Source organism: Heloderma suspectum, chromosome 2, assembly GCF_057233095.1.
Source record: "Heloderma suspectum isolate Gila_16-S chromosome 2, 16-S_ref, whole genome shotgun sequence".
NCBI classification, from domain to species: domain Eukaryota; kingdom Metazoa; phylum Chordata; class Lepidosauria; order Squamata; family Helodermatidae; genus Heloderma; species Heloderma suspectum.
This window is the reverse complement of record NC_139459.1, coordinates 253,102,878-253,123,746: the sequence shown is the minus strand read 5'-3', so window position 1 is coordinate 253,123,746 and position 20,869 is coordinate 253,102,878. Positions and strand designations below refer to the sequence as shown.

General features: G+C 47.3%; 1 protein-coding gene across 4 annotated transcripts in view; it reads left to right on the top strand.

Annotated features, from left to right (window-relative positions):
• KCTD16 (potassium channel tetramerization domain containing 16) overlaps window positions 1-20,869 on the top strand; it is a 304,464-nt gene that overhangs the window by 270,411 nt on the left and 13,184 nt on the right. The window contains exon 4 of one of the 4 annotated variants that reach the window (XM_084838770.1): window positions 18,318-18,343. The exons of the other annotated variants lie outside the window; for them this stretch is intronic. Within the exon in view, the coding sequence (XP_084694896.1) occupies window positions 18,318-18,343 (26 nt within the window). The remainder of the gene's footprint in view (window positions 1-18,317; window positions 18,344-20,869) is intronic. 4 annotated transcript variants of the gene reach the window in all.

Genomic DNA, 20,869 nt, shown 5'->3' with positions numbered 1-20,869 from the left:
TCTATTTATCATAGTCTGTCATTGTTTACGAACAGTATAATGAATCCTGATTGTAGAATTAATCTCCAGACACCTAAGCTACAGAATCAATCTAGCAAGACCCAGCAGCTGCTTGGGAACAGACGGCCTAACCTGATTAAGTAATGTTCTCAGATACAGTTGTAAGATCGGCATTGCCAAACATCGTGCTAGCATGAAACAAGTTAAGTTGAATAGAAACACTAGTGCTGGTACCAAGCTGCAGCTCTAACCGTTAGGCCTGCTCCATGGAAGCGGGGAGTCCCTAAGAACGGGATGACAGGATGCTGAGGCACTTCTACATTTGGTTGGTGGCTCTTCTTCCCAATGTCGAAGGGAAAGTTACACTCTTTCCCCTACACTCAGATGCATAAACTCCAGCTTGTGCACCTGACTATGTGGAAAGATGCTCAGATTTCTCTTTGGACATTATGGACAAGCACCCATTACAGTGGGAGTGACTGTGCATATGTTATACTTCTCCATGACGATGAAAGACCCTTTTATTTTGATTCCTTATAACAACTTGTGCATCACTTTACGCTTGCTTACATTGAACTGCATCTGCCCTTTTAATGCCGTTGCCCCAGTCTGGACATACAGGTTTGAAGGTCTTCACAATCCCTTTGTGTTTTAACCACCCTGATTGGTGTTGTCAGCAAACTTAGAGCCAACTCACTGCTCACCTCTGACTCCAGATCATTTACGAACAAGTTAAAAAGCGTAGCTCTTAATACAGCTCTTTGAGAGACCCCACTGTTTACTTCTATTCACTGCAAGAACAATGGATACTTCTATTCCTACTCTCTGCTTTCTGTTCTTTAACCAGTTACTGATAGGGGTGTATGGATTCCTCACTGTCTGTTCCGGTGGGGAATCCATGGGGAGGGGGAATCCGTCCCTCCCCCCCCTGGAATCCTCTGGAGCGGCTCCGCTCCACGAGGATTCTGGGGGGGGGAACCAGCTTGGGGGCTGCTTACCTTCCCTCCTGCCAGTCAGAGCCATTCGCCTCCTCCCTCTCCCTGCAGATTGCCATGTCTTTTCTTAAAAAAAAAAAAAAAAGTAATCGGCAGGATGTGCCCATAGACTTAGACACAAATAGAGTCATGAATCTTGCTTCTAAGTCTATGTGTCCATAGGCTTATACACAAGATTCACGGCTCTATTTTGCATATATATATATATATATATATATGTATATATATATATATATATATATATATATATATGGCAATCGGCAGGATGTGCCCATAGTCGTTGTTGTTCATTCGTTCAGTCGTGTCCGACTCTTCGTGACCCCATGGACCATAGCACGCCAGGCCTTCCTGTCCTGCGCTCTCTCCCGGAGCGTGCTCAAGTTCATATTCATTGCATCCGTGATGCTATCTAGCCATCTCATCCTCTGCCGTCCCCTTCTCCTTTTGCCTTCAGTCTTTCCCAGCATCAGGGTCTTTTCCAGGGAGTTTTCTCTTCGCATTAGGTGGCCAAAATATTGGAGCTTCAGCTTCATTATCTGTCCTTCCAATGAGCACTCAGGGTTGATTTCCTTTAGGATGGACTGATTTGACCTCCTTGCAGTCCAGGGGACTCGTAAGAGTCTTCTCCAGCACCACAGTTCGAAAGCATCAATTCTTCGGCGCTCAGCCTTCCGTATAGTCCAGCTCTCACAGCCATACATTACTACTGGGAAAACCATAGCTTTGATTAGACGGACCTTTGTCGGCAAGGTGATGTCTCTGCTTCTTACTATGCTGTCTAGGTTGGCCATAGCTTTCCTCCCAAGGAGCAAGCGTCTTTTAATTTCATGGCTACAGTCACCGTCTGCGGTGATCTTGGAGCCCAAGAAAGTAAAATCTGTCACTGCTTCCATTTCTTCCCCTTCTATATGCCAGGAAGTGATGGGGCCAGATGCCATGATCTTCGTTTTTTTAATGTTGAGTTTCAAACTAGCTTTTGCACTCTCCTCTTTCACCCTCAACAAGAGGCTCTTTAGATCCTCTTCGCTTTCTGCCATTAGGGTGGTATCGTCTGCATATCGGAGGTTGTTGATAATTCTCCCAGCAATCTTAATTCCGACCTCTGATTCATCCAACCCGGCATTTCTCATGATGTACTCACGCAAAATAGAGCCGTGATTCTTGCGTATAAGCCAATGGACACATAGACTTATATGCAAGATTCACGGCTCTATTTTGCGTATAAGTCCATGGGCACATCCTGCTGATCACTTTTTTTTTTTTAAGCAACGGCATGGCAATCAGCAGGGACAGGGAGGAGGCAAATGGCTCTGGCTGGCAAGAAGCAGCTGAGTGCCATTCTACCTCCAGTTCTCCTGGAGCGGAGGTAAGTGGTCCCAATCCGCTGCTGATTCCTGAGGCTGGATTCCAAAGAATCCTGCCTCATTTGAATCCGCAGTGGGTTTCTCTGACATCCCTAGTTACTTACTGATGCATAACAGGACTTCTCCTCTTACCCTATGACTGCTAGGTTTGCTCAGAAGCTTTTGTTAACTTAGGACTCAATCCTATTGGTATAGGGAGTGGGCTCTCCCACACTGGAGGCATTCAAGATGAGGCTGGACAGCCATCTGTCAGGGATGCTGTGACTTGGGTTCTGCATTGAGCAGGGGGTTGGACTCGATGGTCTTGTAGGCCCCTTCCAACCCTACTATTCTATGATTCTAGGTGGCCGCCTCTGAACTCAGAGGCGACTACCTGTCCAATGCAGGGCAGGAGCAGCACAGAGGGGATCATCCCCTCTGCGCTTCAACCACCCTGCATTTGCAGCTAGACAGCTGATTTTGGCTGTCTAGCCATGGGAAGTTGGAGGGGGCTGAATGCTGGATGACATATAGGAAACATCAGAATGGCACTTCCGCCCTGCCTGCCCTGGCCTGCCCCCAGGAATGCCCCATTTTTGCTGCTCCACATTCCTCTTATGAGCGCAGACCATGGGGCCAATCCGTGCTACCTGCAAGGCAGCGTGGGGGGTGTAGAGGTTGGTTCTCAGGGAACTGACCTATCCTATGGCCATCTAGCGGCTGACTAGAGGCCATAGGACTGTGCCCTGAGGGAGTTAGTCAAGCTCCTTTTAAAAGTCCAAATAAACAATGTCTACAGTACCAAATCATCTCTATCCATACAGAAATCAAAAAGGTTAATGACAGTGGACTAACCTTTGCAAAAGCCATGTTGATTCTTCTTCAGCAAGACTTGTCATTCCATATGCTTGATAATTTATATCTTTAATAATGTTTTCTACAAATTTACCCAGAACAAAAGTTATGCTAAGCAGTCTGTAATTTTCTGGGACCCCTCCCAATCCCCCCTTTAAAAAATATATATGCTGTAACATTGGTCACTTTCCAGTCCTCTGGTACAGAGGCTGATCTTGGGGATAAGTTATACATTTTTGTTAGAAGATGAGCAAGTTCACATTTAGGTTCTTTATGAACTCTTGTATGGATACAACCTGGACCTGGTATTTTATTTATTTTTGATTTGTCAATAAAGTCTAGAACTTCATCTCAATCATGCCACCACTATTTGCCTCAGTTCTTCAGATTCCCTTCCTGACAATGTCAGTTGAGGGATGAAGATCTGCCCCACATCTTCTGCTGTGAAGACAGACTCACAGTATTCAGTCAATTTCTCTACAATTCCCTTATCCTCCTTTATTTCTCCTTTAACTTCCTTGTCATTTATGGTACAAGCACCTCTTTAGACATTTTGATGCCTCTGATATATTCAAAAATGTTGTATTGTTGGTTTTAATGTTATTAGTGATATTCTCCTCAAGGTCCTTTTTTTTTTTTTTTTGCATTACTTACTGTCAGTTTGCATTTCTTCTGTTCACATGTGTGTTCCTTTCTGTTCCCCCTGTTTGGATAAGACTTCCATTTTCTGAAGGAAGTATTCTTTTCTTTTTCATTATCTTTGATAATGCTGTGACCTCTTGGATTAGGTGGTACCTTTCCTAACCTGCATTATCCATTCTAGCTGAGCTTCTGTTATTGTGGTTTTGAGTAACCATACACATTCTGGAGAGATTTGACCCTCTTGATTTTCCCTTTCTTTTTCTTGTTATTTTAAAGATAGTTGTGAAGGGTGTCATCTCTGGAAAGACTGTCCCTTTGGTTTTCTAAAAAAAAAATTGCTTTCATGCTTCCAGTGTGGGGAAAATGTCTGTCTTTCCACATAGTATGCAAGAAAACCCCCTCATATCTTTGAGAGGCAGTTAAATGAGGCTCTGTGAGCTACCAGTATGGAAGCATTTTATCATTTGGATTTGTAACTGAAATGGGAAAAGTGGCAGTCAATTAAATATAATTTGAACTACCAGTTACACTGGATAGTAATTAATTTAATACTCTTCATAAATTATTGCTTATTTCCTTTTTGCTTTCCTTGAAGTTACTCTAATGCAGGGGCCTAGTTAGCATGGTAGGTTCTCTTATAATGATACTACCATGGGGTTTTGGCATAAGCCATGAGATTCATGCAGTTATCACAAAGGAGAGGGAAAATAACATTTCCTTGCAATTCAGGTCATCTAGAAACCTGAGGCTAAAATTCAAATACCATTAAGATCAGAATAAATGAGAAACAAGGACATAATTTGGAGGGTCATATAGCCATCTTAACTCAGGAAGTGTCATACTTAGGAGAGAGCATAACAGACTTTCAGAGCTTCACCAAATGTTTCAAAATTATATATAAAATCAGAAAGAGTTCATTTAGTTGAAAAACATTTTTTTAAAACATTTTTTCACTTTTTTTAAAAAAATATTTGTCTTGTAACATGCACTTCCATACCTGTGGAACTCTGTTTTTATCCTCCAGTGAGTAGAGGACCAGGCAAAGGCTACTTTAGAACAATCAGAAAGTAGACACAAAAAGGGAACAGAGACTATGGAAGGACAAGACTCTCCAGTGGTGGTGACCTGCAAGGTATGTGCAATGTTCGTTTTCTTGCCTGAGAACAACATGGCCTACACCTGCAACAAGTGCAAGTTGATCACGCTGCTGGAAGAAAAAGTAAGTGGACTGGAGCAGCGACTGTCGACCCTCCAGGGAATAAGAGAACATGAAGAGTTCTTGGACAGAACGGTGGAACTACAGCAGCAAAATGAAGAACAGAAGCTTGAAGAGCAACAGCAAGATGAGGCAGAAGTGGGAAATGCTGAGGTGAGGAAAAATGCAGTCAAGGATACTACTTGGAAAAGGGTGACAGTTAGGAGAAGAAGAACTAGAAGCCACTCTGCACCAGTGGAAGTAGTGGAGCTGTGGAACCGATTCCATGTACTTGAGGATGAGACTGGAGGACAGCCTGCAGAGGAAGAATCACAGGGGAACCTGCATGAGAGTGAGCAAGAGGCTGAAGGTCAGTCAAGCAGAGGCGATGAAACCAAGGCCTACAACAAGAAGAAGGGAGTAGTGGTAGTAGTAGTGGGAGACTCCTTGCTGTGTGGGATCAAAACCCAAGTATGTCGCGAAGACCTATGGACTTGACAGTTATGTTGTGTACCAGGAGGATGGATTAGAGACGTGACTGAAGGGTTGTCTGCACTCATAAAGCCCACTGACAGGTATCCATTTCTTCTCATCCATGTGGGAACAAATGATACCACCAAGCGGAGCTATGAAGAAATCACATCAGACTTTGAAGCTTTGGGAAGGAAACTCAAGAACTTTGGGACCCAGATAGTTTTCTCATCCATCCTTCCAGTAGTAGGAAGAGGGACAGAAAGGGAAAGAAAAATACACTGGGTGTGCCAGCACGAGAGCTTTGAATTATGGGACCATGGGCTATATTTCCTGGAAGATGGACTGTTGGCAAGGGACGGGTTGCACCTCACAAAGGCTATGAAGAATGTGTTTGGCCACAGCATGAAGAACTTTAACAGGAGGGCTTTAAACTGAATCCTACAGGGAAGGGAGACGTAAAGTTGGGGGTAACAATGGACGAAGGCTCATGCACCACAACGGAGAGAACAGCTCTAATAGCGCCCAATAATAGTCTTCACAAACACGTAGGAAGAAAGCCAGACCATGAAGCACATGGTCTTCAATGTCTATATACTAATGCCCAGAGTATGGGAAACAAACAGAATGAACTTGAACTCTTAATACAGGACGGAAATTATGACTTGATAGGTGTAAATGAGACTTGGTGGGATGACTCTCATGACTGAAATACAGACATAACTTGTCCAAAAAGAACAGGAGGAACAGAAAGGGTGGTGGGGTTGCACTAAATGTTAAAAATACATATCTCTGCACAGAAATATAGGAGGATGAGCTTGTTAGCCCCATCGAGAGCATCTGGGTTAAAATAAATGGAGCAAAGAATAAAAGGAATATGGTGGTCGGAGTCAACTACTGGCCAATTTAGGGGTGGACGAAAGTTACCTTTCCTCGAAGGACGTTCGCGGTGGGGGGGAGGCGCTTCGCTGGTCCCCCTGCGAAGTTCCGTCCAGGGGGGGAGGCTTCCCGCCCCGGCCCGGCTGAAATTCAGGCCGGGGGGGAGGCTTCCCGCCTCCGCCTGGCCGAAATTCAGGCCGGGGAGGAGGCTTCCCGCCTTGCCCGGCCGCGAACGTGAAAGTTAAAAAAAAACAACAACAAAACGCCCCCTGATAGGCTACGTGACGATTCACGTAGCCTATCACGGCTAGATCTGCAAAGTCAGCCGTGATAGGCTACGTCAATCGTCACGTAGCCTATCACGGGTGACTTTAAAAAAAAAAAAGCACGTACGCGAATGGCGGCTCCCATAGGGAGCCGCCATTCGCGTTCCTTATTTAGTCGCTGTAGTCTACGTAAATGTTTACGTAGACTACAGCGACCAAATAAGGAATGGGAATGGCGGCTCCCTATGGGGGCCGCCATTATCCGTACACACTTTTTTTTTTTTTTAAGTCACCCGTGATAGGCTATGTGACGATTCACGTAGCCTATCACGGCTGACTTTGCAAATCTAGCCGTGATAGGCTACGTGAATCGTCACGTAGCCTATCAGGGGGCGTTTTTTTTTTCTTTCATTGCAATGGCGGCGGCGGCAGCCGATCAAAAGACCGGCTGCCGCTCCCGCCTCGCTCGAACACCTGCCGAACCGCCGGCCGGACCAGCCACCCGGAGGGACATTCGGTGAAGGCAAGTCCCGTCCCGGGGGGGGTGCAGGGGGCGGGGGGGCGGAGGATTTCTCCCCGAAACTTGTTCGGGGGGCCGAACACGTTGGCGCTCGCCCCCCCGAATTTTCGGGGAGAAATTCTCCGCCAACCCTACTGGCCATCCAATCAAGGAGAAGACAAGAATGAAACTTTTGAAAAGCAAATAGCCAATGTTTCAAGGAAGCATGATGTAGGAGTAATGGGGGACTTCAATTTCCCCAATATTTGTTGGGACACAAATTCTGCAAAACATGGCCCCTCCAGGAAATTCCTGACTTGTGTGGCAGATAACTTCCTCTTACAGAAAGCAGAGGAAGGAACTAGAGGATCGGCTATCCTTGACTTGATCCTAACCAACAGAGATGACTTAGTGCATAAAGTAGCAGTTACAGGAACTCTGGGGGAAAGCGACCAAGTTGCACTTGAGTTCTTGGTTCTAAAGGAAGCAGAAGCTGAGTGTATCCAAACGGGTACCCTGGATTAGGAAAGCTGATTTTAATTAACTCAGAACAATGATCAGTAAGGTCCCATGGCAAGTGACTCTAATGAGAAAAGGAGTCCAAGATGGGTGGGAGTTTTTTAAAAAGGAAATTCTCAAGGCATAACTACAAACAATTCCAACAAGAAGAAAAGGTGGAAGACAACAGAAGAAGCCAATGTGGCTTTACAAAAAGCTAAGAGATGACCTGAAAACAAAAAAGCATACATATAGGATGTTGAAAGAAGGCCAAGCAACAAAGGAAGAGTACAGGCAGGTAGCACAGGATTGCAGGGATGGCATTAGGAAGGCTAAAGCTGAGAATGAGCTGAGGTTAGCGAGGGATGCGAAAAGCAACAAACAGGCTTTCTTCAGATACATCCATAGTAAAAGACAGAGGAAAGAAATGGCGGTTGAACTATTAAATAAGGATGGCAAGATGATAACAGATGACAAAGAAAAGGCAGAAGTGATCAATTCCTACTTTGGCTCAGTCTTCTCCCAAAAGAGGGTCTATGACCCCCCTGGCAAATGCGAAGTACAGGCTGAAGGGGCAGGATTGCAGCTTGAGATTGATAGAAATATGGTCAAGGAACACTTAATTACTTTGAATGAGTTCAAATCTGCAGGGCCAGATGAACTGCATCCTAGAGTAGGGATGGCAGAGAATTTCTCCACGAATCCTTGGGAGGCCAAATGCCAACGCATTCGGCCCCCCAAAATTGGTGGGGAAATTCTCCGCCGGCCCCCCACCTCCCCCAGGATGGGACTTACCATGGCCGAATGTCCCTCTCGGCGGCGGGACCGGGCGGCGTTTTGGTGGCGTTTCGTCAGAGGCGGGGGCGGCGGCCGGGCTCCCAACCGGCTGCCGCCACCGCCATTGCAAAAAAAAAAAAAGTAAAGTAAAAAAACAAACAAACGCCCATGATTAGGAGTGCACGAAAGCCACTTACCTGGTCTCGCAGCTTGCTTCGCGGTGGGGGGGAGGCGCTTCGCTGCTCCCCCCGAAGTTCAGGCCAGGGGGGGAGGCTTCCCGCCTCGCCCGGCCAAAATTCAGGCCGGGGAGGAGGCGCCTCGCCCGGCCGCGAAATAAAAAGTTAAAAAAAAAAACGCTCCCGTGATAGGCTACATGACGATTAACGTAGCCTATCACGGCTAGATTTGCAAAGTCAGCCGTGATAGGCTACGTGATGATTTACATAGCCTATCACGGCTGACTTTGCAAATCTAGCCGTAAAAGGCTACGTTAATCGTCATGTAGCCTATAGGGGTGGACGAAAGGCACCTACCTTTCGTCGAAGCTTGTTCGCGGTGGGGGGGAGGCGCTTCGCGGCTCCCCCCGTGAAGTTCAGGCCGGGGGGGGAGGCTTCCCGCCTCGCCCCGGCCGAAATTCAGGCTGGGGGGGAGGCTTCCCACCTCGCCCGGCCACGAACGCCATTGTTTTTTTTAAAAAAAGAAAAACGCCCCCGTGATAGGCTACGTGACGATTAACGTAGCCTATCACGGCTAGATCTGCAAAGTCAGCCGGGATAGGCTACGTTAATCGTCACGTAGCCTATCACGGGTGACTTAAAAAAAAAAAAAGCACGTACGCGAATGGCGGCCCCCATAGGGAGCCGCCATTCGCGTTCCTTATTTAGTCGCCGTAGTCTACGTAAATCTTACGTAGACTACAGCGACCAAATAAGGAAAGGGAATGGCGGCTCCCTATGGGGGCCGCCATTATCCGTACGCGCTTTTTTTTTTTTAAGTCACCCGTGATAGGCTACGTGACGATTAACGTAGCCTATCCCGGCTGACTTTGCAAATCTAGCCGTGATAGGCTACATTAATCGACACGTAGCCTATCACGGGGGCGTTTTTTTTCTTCTTTTATTGGAATGGCGGGGGTGGCAGCCGGTCGAAAGACCAGCTGTCGCTCCCGCCCCGCTCGAACACCCGCCGAACCGTCGGCCGGACCCGCCGCCGGGAGGGACATTCGGCGAAGGTAAGTCCCGTCCCGGGGGGGAGTGCGGGGGGCAGGGGGGTGCATAGGATTTCTCCCCAAAACTTGTTCGGGGGGCCGAACACGTTGGCGCTCGGCCCCCCGAAGTTTCGGAGAGAAATTCTCCACCATCCCTAGTAGCCTATCACAGGGGCGTTTTTTTTTTTTTTTTTACTTTTATTGGAATGGCGGCGGTGGCAGCCGGTCGAAAGACCAGCTGCCGCCTCTGCCCGTCGAAGACCTGACGAACTGCCGCCGGGACCCGCCGCCGGGAGGAACATTCAGGAAAGGTAAGTCCCGTCCCGGACGGGGTGCGGGGGGGGTGCGGAGAATTTCTCCCCGAAACTACTTCGGGGGGCCGAACACGTTGGCACTCGGCCTCCCGAAGTTTCGGGGAGAAATTCTCCCCCATCCCTACCCGTGACAGGCTACGTAATGATTTACGTAGCCTATCATGGCTAGATTCCCAAAGTCAGCCGTGATAGGCTACGTAAATTGTCACGTAGCCTATCACGGGTGACTCTGAGGAAAAAAAAAAAGCGCGTACGCAAATGGTGGCGGCTCATGGGCGCCGCCATTTGCGTTCCTTATTTTGGCACGTCTAGTCTACGTAAAGATTTACGTAGACTAGACGTGCCAAAATAAGGAACGCAAATGGCAGCAGCCCATGGGCTGCCACCATTTGCGTACGCGCTTTTTTTTTTCAAAGTCACCCGTGATAGGCTACGTGACGATTTACATAGCCTATCACGGCTGACTTTGGAAATCTAGCCATGATAGGCTACGTAAATCGTTACGTAGCCCATCACAGGTGTGTGTGTGTGTATGTGTGTGTTTTTTCTTTTTTTTTCGCGGCCGGGTAGATGGGGCGCTTCTACCCGGCCTGAATTTTGCCCGCGAGGGATGGGGCGCCTCCCCCCCGGCCTGAATTTTGGCCGGGCGAGGCGGGGCACCTCCCCCCCTCGCCTAAACTTCAGGGGGAGAACCAAAGCGCCTCCCCCCACTGCGAAGCAAGCTTCGAGAATAGGTAAGGGACTTTTGTCCATCCCTATCCTAGAGTAATAAAGGAACTGGCAGAAGAGCTCTCAGAACCGCTGTCTATTCTCTCTGAGAAATCATGGAGGATGGGGGAAGTGCCAGGTGACTTGAGGAGGGCTAATGTTGTCCCTATCTTCAAAAAGGGTAAAAAGGAGGAACCTTGGAACTACAGACCAGTCAGTCTGACATCAATCCCTGGAAGAAATCCAGAGCAATCCATCTGTAAGCACCTTGAAAACAATGCAGTGATTACTCAAAACCATCATGGATTTGTCAAGAACAAATCCTGCCAGACGAATCTGATCTCTTTTTTTGATGAAGTCACCTCCCTTGTGGACTGTGGGAATGCTGTGGACATAATATACCTCGACTTCAGCAAAGCTTTTGACAAAGTGCCCCATGATATCCTGATGAGCAAACTAGGGGCAATCTACATTACAACTTTAAACTTGTTTCAAACCTGTTTTTAGTGATTACAGCTACCAAATACAGGAATTCTGGGAATTGTAGCTCTACGAAAAGGGGCCGCTTGGGCAGGGGACAGGGTTCTCTAGAAAAGAATTCTCAGTACCCTCATGAAACTGCAGGATCCCTTTAGAAACCAGTTTGAAACCAGTTTAAAGTTGTAATGTAGATTGGCGCTAGCTCAAAGTGGGCTAGATGAAACAGCTCTCAGGTGGATCCACAGTTGGCTACAGAATTGGACTGAAAGAGTGCTTATCAATGGGATCTTCTCAAACTGGGGAGAGGTAACAAGCAGGGTCCCCTTCATGGATCACTGCCTTGTTGTGGCAAAGGGGCTTGCATAAGTCAGGGAAGTCATAAGCTATGCCGTGTAGGGCCACCCAAGATGGACAGGTCATGGCAGAGAGTTCTGACAAAATGTGGTCCACTGGAGAAGGAAATGGCAACCCACTCCAGTATTCTTGCGAAGAAAACCCCATGGAACATATCACAAGGCTAAAAGATATGACCACCACCTTCCCTGTCTCCTGAGAAACCTGTATGAGGGACAAGGAGCAACAGTAAGAACCAAACATGGAACAACCGACTGGTTCAAAATTGGGAAAGGAGTATGACAAGGCTGCATATTGTCACCCTGCTTATTTAACTTATATGCAGAGTACATAATGAGAAATGCCAGGTTGGATGAACCACAGGTCGGAATTAAGATTGCTGGGAGAATTATCAACAACCTCAGATACGCAGACGATACCACCCTAATGGCAGAAAGTGAAGAGGATCTAAAGAGCCTCTTGTTGAGGGTGAAAGTGGAGAGTGCAAAAGCTGGTTTGAAACTCAACATTAAAAAAACGAAGATCATGGCATCTGGCCCCATCACTTCCTGGCATATAGAAGGGGAAGAATTGGAAGCAGTAACAGACTGTATTTTCTTGGGCTCCAAGATCACTGCAGACGGTGATTGTGTAGTAGGGATGGCAGAGAATGCCGCCATGGATCTTGGTGAGGCCGAATGCCAGTGCATTCACCCCCCGAACTCCGTGGTGGAACGGCCTGCCCCCCCCCCGCGGATCCCCCCTGGGACGAGACTTATCTGGGGCAGATCTTCCGGGTGGCGGCGGCTGGTCTTCCGACTGGCTGCCGTCGCTGCCATTTGCAGTCTTGCATTGTAAAAACAACAACAACAACAAAACGATGTGATAGGCTACATAAAGATTTACGTAGCCTATCATGGCTGGGTTTAAAAAAAACAAAAAAACCCCGCGTACACAAATGGTGGTGGCTATGGCCGCCGCCATTTGCATTCCTTATTTTTGGCCATCTTAGTCTACGTAAATATTTACGTAGACTATGACGGCAAAAATAAAGGAGAATGCAAATAGCGTAGTGGGTGCTATTTGCGTCCCTTTTTGATTCGCCGTTTTAGCCTATGTAAATATTTTAGCCGCTGCCATTTGCGTTCCTTATTTTTGGCCATCTTAATCTACGTAAATATTTACGTAGGCTAAAACGGCGAATCAAAAAGGGACGCAAATAGCGCCTGCTACGCTATTTGCGTTCCCCTTTATTTTTGCCGTCATATTCTACATAAATATTTACGTAGATTAAGACGGCCAAAAATAAGGAATGCAAATGGCAGCGGCCATAGCCACCGCCATTTGAGTATGCGGTTGTTGTTGTTTTTTCCCCTGAGCCCTCTGTGGCCAGAAATCTGGCTGCGGACGGCTCTAGCCTGGGCTGGGCCTGGCCAGATGCTCCGTGGAGCTGCCGCGGAATTCAGCCGGCCGTGGAAGATTCCGGGGGGGAGGAACAGATCGCCTCCCCCCCCATCGAGGATTCCGGGGGGAGGGACGGAATGCCTCCCCCCCACCATCAACATAATCCGCGAAAGGTAAGTGACTTTCGTACATCCCTACTGTGTAGCCATGAAATTAAAAGATGCTTGCTCGTTGGGAGGAAAGCTATGGCAAACCTAGACAGCATAGTAAGAAGCAGAGACATCACCTTGCCGACAAAGGTTCGTATAATCAAAGCTATGGTTTTCCCATTAGTAACATATGGCTGTGAGAGCTGGACTATAAGGAAGGCTGAGTGCCGAAGAATCGATGCTTTCGAACTGTGGTGCTGGAGAAGACTCTTACGAGTCTCCCGGACTGCAAGGAGGTCAAATCAGTCAATCCTAAAGGAAATCAACCCTGAGTGCTCATTGAAAGGACAGATACTGAAGCTGAAGCTCCAATATTTTGGCCACCTAATGTGAAGAGAAAACTCCCTGGAAAAGACCCTGATGCTGGGAAAGATTGAAGGCAAAAGGAGAAGGGGACGGCAGAGGATGAGATGGCTAGATAGCATCACCGATGCAATGAATGTGAACTTGAGCACACTCCGGGAGAGAGCAGAGCACAGGAAGGCCTGGCGTTCTATGGTCCATGAGGTCACGAAGAGTCAGACATGACTTATCGACTGAACAACAAGAACAAGCAGGGTAACGCAGGGCTCAGTCCTTCTTCCTGGGCCCAGCACTCTTCAACATTTTTATTAATGACTTATAGGAGGAGATGCAGGGAATGTTGATCAAATTTGCAGATGACACAAAATTGGGCAGGATAGCTAATACCTTGGAACACTGAAAGAAAATTCAAAGTGGTCTTAGTAGACTGGAGCACTGGGCAGAAAACAAAAGAATGAAATTTAATAGGGATAAATGCCAAGTTCTGCACCAAGGAAAAAGAAACCAAATGCACAGTGACAAGATGGAGGATACGTGGCTCAACAACACTACAAGCGAGAAGGATCTTGGAATTGTTGTAGATCACAAGCTGAATATGAGCCCACAATGTGATGTGGCTGCAAAAAAGGCAAACAGTATTTTGGTCTGCATTAATAGAAGCATAGCTTCCAAGTCCCATGAAGTACTAGTTCCCCTCTACTCAGCACTGGTTAGGCCTCATCTGGAGTAATGTGTCAAGTTCTGGGCACCACACTTTAAGAAGGACGCAGACAAGCTGGAGAGGGTTCAGAGGAGGGCAACAAAGATCATCAGGGGACTGGAAACAAAGCCCTGTGAGGAGAGCCTGAAAGAACTGGGCATGCTTGGACTTGAGCATGAGGGGAGATTAAGGTTGGACAAAAGTCCCTTACCTGGTCCCGCAGCTTGATTCGCGGTCGGGGGGAGGCGCTTCGGTTCTCCCCCCAAAGTTCTTGGTGGGGGGGGAGGTGCCCCGCCCCTCCCGGCTGAAATTCAGGCCGGGGGAGAGGCGCCCCATCCCTCGCCGCTGAAATTCAGGCCGGGGGGGAGCGCCCCGTCTCCCCAGCCGTGAAATAAAAAAAGTAAATTAAAAAAAAAACACGTGATAGGCTATGTAAATCTTTAGGTAGGCTATCATGGGTGACTTTGGAAAAAAAAAAAAGCACGTACGCAAATGGCGGCGCCCATGGATGCCGACATTTGCATTCCTTGTTTGGGCAGGGGTAGTCTACGTAAAGATTTACGTAGACTACAGCGAATTTACGTAGACTACGGCGAATTTACGGCGAATTTGCGTAAATTTATGTATTTACGCAAATAGCGTTGCCCTTATTTTCGCCATAGTCTACGTAAATCTTTATGTAGACTACCCCTGCCCAAACAAGGAACGCAAATGGTGGCGCCCATAGGCGCCGCCATTTGTGTACGCGCTTTTTTTTTTTCAAAGTCACCTGTGATAGGCTACATAAAGATTTACGTAGCCTATCACGGCTGACTTTGAAAATCTAGCTGTGATAGGCTACGTAAATCATTACGTAGCCTATCACGTGTGTGTGTGTTTTACTTTACTTTGTAATGGCGGAAGACCGGCCGCCACCCCCGCTCCCGCCAAAACGCCGCTGGGACCCGCTGCCGAGAGGGACATTCGAAGGAGGTAAGTCCCATCATGGGGGGGGGGGCGGGGGGGCGGAGAATTTCACTACCAATTTCAGGGGTAGTGAATCTCCCGGAGATTCGTGGAGAAATTCTCCGCCATCCCTAGGGGAGACATGATAACGCTCTTCAAGTATTTGAAAGGCTGTCACAGAGAGTAAGGCCAGGATCTCTTCTCAATCATCCCAGAGTGCAGGACATGGAATAATGGGCTCAAGTTACAAGAATCCAGATTCTGGCTGAACATCAGGAAAAACTTCCTGACTGTTAGAGCAATACGACAATGGAACCAATGACCTAGGGAGGTGGTGGGCTCTCCCAGACTGGAGGCATTCAAGATGAGGCTGGACAGCCATCTGTCAGGGATGCTCTGACTTGGATTCCTGCATTGAGCAGGGGGTTGGACTCAATGATCTTGTAGGCCCCTTCCAACCTTACTATTCTATAATTCTATGAGTCTATGATTCTAGTTGTTGCTGGCAAAGAAACACTCCGAATGACCAACAAAACATTCTCTGTCATTATTTTGTTTCTCGTTAGTTAAACTCCATTGTCCTGGTCCAGTAATCTGTTCTGCCTGTGAGGGCTCTTTAGCCTACATTGCTTTTCTGTTTAACTGCAATGATGGAAACTGATCCATGTGTGCATTCCTTCCCAAGCGGGTGGTGTCAAGGATGTTCAGTTGAACCCAGCAGCCATGCACTGAATCACAATTTAGAATAGCTCTAAATCAGGAGTTGAATGTTAACTTTCCAGGCCTAACTCCAACCACCCCTAGAAGACATTTTGCACATTCTCAGGCTTATTCAGTGAACTTTTGTACATGAGGCATTTATTATGCACTCATCGTTCCCTATTCACAGTTCCTTTACAGGTTCTTTAGATGATGCTGCAACCCTCTTTTTTTCAAACAGCACTTTTGACGAGTTTTTTTAGAGCAGGGAAAGTATAGTATCATTTGTGAAAGTGAAAGAAAATGCTTTTTCCACTTGTGTAATTGCAGTATTCCGCTGTTCCACAGCGCCACCTAGAGATTATGTAGCAGAAAAGGGAAAGTTCTTCATGTAGTGCTTGGATCTCATTTCTGCGCTGAAACCGAAAGTAGGTACAATGGATTAACAGCCTCGTGTAGAAAAACTCAATGTCCTATTTTATGTGAACTCTAAGGAGCAAACAACACATTACTATCATTACATGGTGTGCAGCTTTCCTTTGATTTACTCTAAAGTAAGCATGTGGGGCTCCCAATCTGGATTAGGACCACTGTGTATAAGGAGGGGAGGTTTAACCCTTCCTTACACAGCCAAATACCTCCTGAAATCCATTCCTGTCATGAGGCAATTTTAAAAAAAGAGGGGGGGGAAGCCTATATCGGAGTTAGTGAAGTTCTCTCTCTCTCTTTTAAACTGCTGCAGTGAGGGGGAGGGAGTGGAAATGTTGGGAGTGAAGTGTTAAACCACCCTTCCCTGCATACAGTTGTCCCAATCCAGATTGGGGCCCTATACATTTACTGTGGAGTAAGTAAAAAGTAACTGCAACTAACATATCAGGTAGTTTGTATGGTATTTTAGTCTTTTAACTGTTATTAATCTGCCCAGAGAACATTGCTATTAAAATGTTAAAATATAATATATAAAATTATAATATATAAACACATAAATAAATTGACCCTAAGATGCAAAAAGCAACAGTCAGAGTGCTTTATTCTGTTCGAAGAAATCTGCAGCCTACCGTGTACTATTCCCGTCTCTTTAGCAACTTCTGTAAGAGTTCCCTCACACTGTAAGTCCTGCTGATTTTGACAGGGAGCTCAGGAAGCCTGAGCATCGGCTGGCACCAGCCTTGGTGGAGCCCCCAGCAGCCCCCACAGCTGGGCCCTTCCTGCTGGTGGTGAAGGGACTTCGACCACAATAGCAGGGGTGGCAGCAGCACAACTGGGGAACTCCCCTGCCCAGGCCATGAAAGCAAAGGCAGGGAAGCCCCCTTCCTGGGTGGCAAAGGCAGTGGCAGGAAAGACAGAGGAGCCCCCTTCCTTGGTGGCAAAGGCAGTGGCAGGGAAGACAGAGGAGCCCCCTTCCTTGGTGGCAAAGAGCCCCATTGTTGTTGTTGTTGTTGCTGTTGTTCAGTCGTTATGTCATATCTGACTCTTCGCGACCCCATGGACCATAGCATGCCAGGCCTTCCTGTCCTGCGCTCTCTCCCGGACCGTGCTCAAGTCCATATTCATTGCATCAGTGATGCTATCTAGCCATCTCATCCTCTGCCATCCCCTTCTCCTTTTGCCTTCAATCTTTCCCAGCATCAGGGTCTTTTCCAGTGAGTAGGAGCCCCCTTCCTGGCTGGCAAAGGCAGTGGCAGCTGGCAGGGAAGACAGAGGAGCCCCCTTCCTGGGTTTGCCTCCCTTTCACCCCTTTCTTAGGCCCGATCTACACAGGTGATTTAGTGCAGAGCAAGAGAAGATCAGGTTCGTTCGTGACACACAACATTCTCACAAGGTCTTTTTAGTGCATCTTTTTTTCTTTAAACATGGCTTCCACACGGTTCCACAGCAGTGTGCCTTGCCATCCCGAATTAAATCCTGCATACTGGGCATGCCTAGGGTATATGTCTGTAATCTGTAGGGATGTCAGAGAATTTTGCCACGAATCTCAGGGAGGCCGAATGCCAGCGCATTCGGCCCCCCAGAATTGGTGGTGAAACGGTTTGCCCCCCCACCCCCCCGGGACAGGACTTACCTTGGGCGAATCCTCCTGGCGGCGGCGGCTCTGGCGGCGGTTTGGCGATGGTTTGGCGGCGGCAGCTGCAGCGGCCGGTCTTCTGACTGGCTGCCACCGCCGCCATTTCCATTGAAAACAACAACAACAACAAAAAAATGTGATAGGCTACGTAAAGATTTACGTAGCCTATCACGGCTAGATTTTTAAAAAATACTGTGATAGTCTACATAAATGTTTATGTAGCCTATCACGGCTGAGTAAAACAAAAAAACCAAAAAACCGTGCATACGCATATGGCGGCGCCCATGGGCGCCGCCATTTGCGTTCCTTATTTTGGCACGTCTAGTCTACGTAAACATTTACGTAGACTATGGCAAAAATAAGGGGAACGCAAATAGCGTAGCGTCTACGCTATTTGCGTTCCCCTTATTTTTGCCGTAGTCTACGTAAATGTTTACGTAGACTAGACATGCCAAAATAAGGAAGGCAAATGGCGGCGCCCATAGTTGCCGCCGTTTGCGTACGCATGGGTTTTTGTTTTTTTTACTCAGCCGTGATAGGCTACATAAACATGTACGTAGCCTATCATGGCTGACTGCAGGGACGCAAACGGCGGCGGCTACAGCCGCTGCCATTTGCGGCCCGGCCGGCCAGGATTTGGGGGTGGAGGGACGGAGTGCCTCCCCCCCCGGCCAGAATTTTTTGGGGGAGGGACAGAGCGCCTCCCCCCCGGCCAGAATTTCGGGGGGGAGGGACGGAGCACCTCCCCCCTGCCAGAATTTCGGGGGTAGGGACAGAGCGCCTCCCCCCCACCGCGAATCAAATTTCGTTCAAGGTAAGTGACTTTTGTACATCCCTAGCTAATCTGGCTGTGATCTGGTCAAGGAGTGGGGCTGTCCCTTTTTGTGTGTGACGTGGCTGACTATGTCTTGGTCAAGGGGTGGGGCTGTCCCTTTTTCCCCCCATTCCTTTTTTTCCCCATTGGCAGTAGCCACTTTGGACACAGTCTTCTCTTCCCACTGAGCACTATTAGCAGTAGTGCTATTTGGCTGCTGTCCCTTCCTGTTTATTCTTACTTTGCACTATAACATTGCTACTTCAGAGTCTGTAATGGCGCAATTGTGCAATGTCACATTAGCGGGATGGTCAGAAATGAATTGTACCAGGGCAGTAACTCGGCAGGAAGCAGGGCTTTAATACTGGAGCTTCACAATCCTGTAATTGCACAATTACGCAATTGTGCATTGTTGCATTAGGGTGCTATAGTAATTAGTGCAGGGAGCAGGGCTTCAGAATTGCTGCTTCACAGTCCTGGTGGATGTGAGGAGACAGGTGTGGGGTAAATTACAGGATGTAATTAATATCTTCCATTAAACTTCCCTGAGCAAGGGAGCATTGAAAGGGGTGGGGAGAAAGCCCCTCTCATTCCCTAAACAGCATCCACATTGGTGATGACATTCAGTTCTACTCGCAGGACTCCTCCCACCCAATCCTGAAGTATGTCAGCTTGAAGTGATGTTTGACCCGTGAAAACAAGTTTTTAGGTAGTGTATACTCTGCTTTTCTTGCTTCATGTGCCACTGATGGACCAAAGTGATTTCATGAAAATCCAGTTATAACCAGAAAACGCTTCTGAAACTGTTCCCATGTAGACTGGGCTTTAGTTTTTAGTTTAGCTTTAGTTTATGGGTGTGCTGCTGTTATCATTAACAGTATGTGCTGTTAATGATAAACACCAGTTTATCATTAAAATATAACATCACATTTGAAAAACACACACACACAATTTGTTACAAAATGTATCAGCATGTTCAATAAGACAAAATCATAAATTCAGTAAGTGTAGCATAAATTCAGTATTACAATGAAATAGTCATTCATTCATTGCATTTCCATACCACCCAATAGCCAAAGCTCTCTGGGTGGTTTACAAAGATTAAAACAGTAAAAATACAATATAAAACATAATATAAAATCATTTGCATTAAAAAAAAATTTTGCACGATCAACAATAAAAATCCCAAGACCCTTTAAAAATCTCAACATATGCTATCAAATGCCTGGGAGTAGATGAAAGTTTTAACCTGCTGCTGGAAATATGATTGTGTTGGCACCAGGTGAACCTCACTGGTATAGATGGCACAGGTGTCTGGTTGGGGCTTGAAGCCTGGTGAAAAATTGCCAACTTGGCCCCCCGGACACCAGTCCATGGACCCCAGCACTTGCCCAACTTGGTGCATGCTGATTTGGGCAAGTACACAGGCTCCTCGTCCCTCAGGAAGCCGCTTGTCGCCATTGCTGCTGCAGCAGGGATGAGAGGGGAAGAAGAGAGCACCTCTCATATCCTCCCCCCACCCCGCTAGAGCGACTGTGGTGGTGGGGACAGGCCTGTTGTTTTATGTAAGTGAATGAGACTTTCCCCCCTTCCTGGATCACTGCCTTGTTGTGGCGAAAGAGCTTGCATAACTCAGTGAAGCCATAAGCTATGCCGTGCAGGGCCACCCAAGATGGACAGGTCATGGCGGAGAATTCTGACAAAATGTGGTCCACTGCAGAAGGAAATGGCAAACCACTCCAGTATTCTTGCCAAGAAAACCTCATGGAACGTATCACAAGGCTAACAGATATGATACCGGAAGATGAGCCCCTCAGGTTGGAAGGTGTCAAATATACTACTGGGGAAGAGCAGAGGGAATTTCCAAGTAGCGCCAGAAAGAGTGAAGCGGCTGGGCCAAACCCGAAAGGACACTCAGCTGTGGATGTGTCTGGTGGTGAAAAGAAAGTCTGATGCTGTAAAGAACAATATTGTTTAGGAACCTGGAATGTAAGATCAATGAATGAAGGTAAGCTGGAGGTGGTCAAACATGAGATGGCAAGATTGAACATTGACATCTTGGGAATCAGCGAACTAAAATGGACAAGCATGGGTGAATTTAATTCAGGTGACCATTGTATCTACTACTGTGGGCAAGAATCCCTTAGAAGAAATGGAGTAGCACTCATAGTCAACAAAAGGGTGGGAAAAGCAGTACTGGCGTACAATCTTAAAAACGATAGAATGATCTCAGTATGAATCCAAGGCAAACCATTCAACATCACAGTA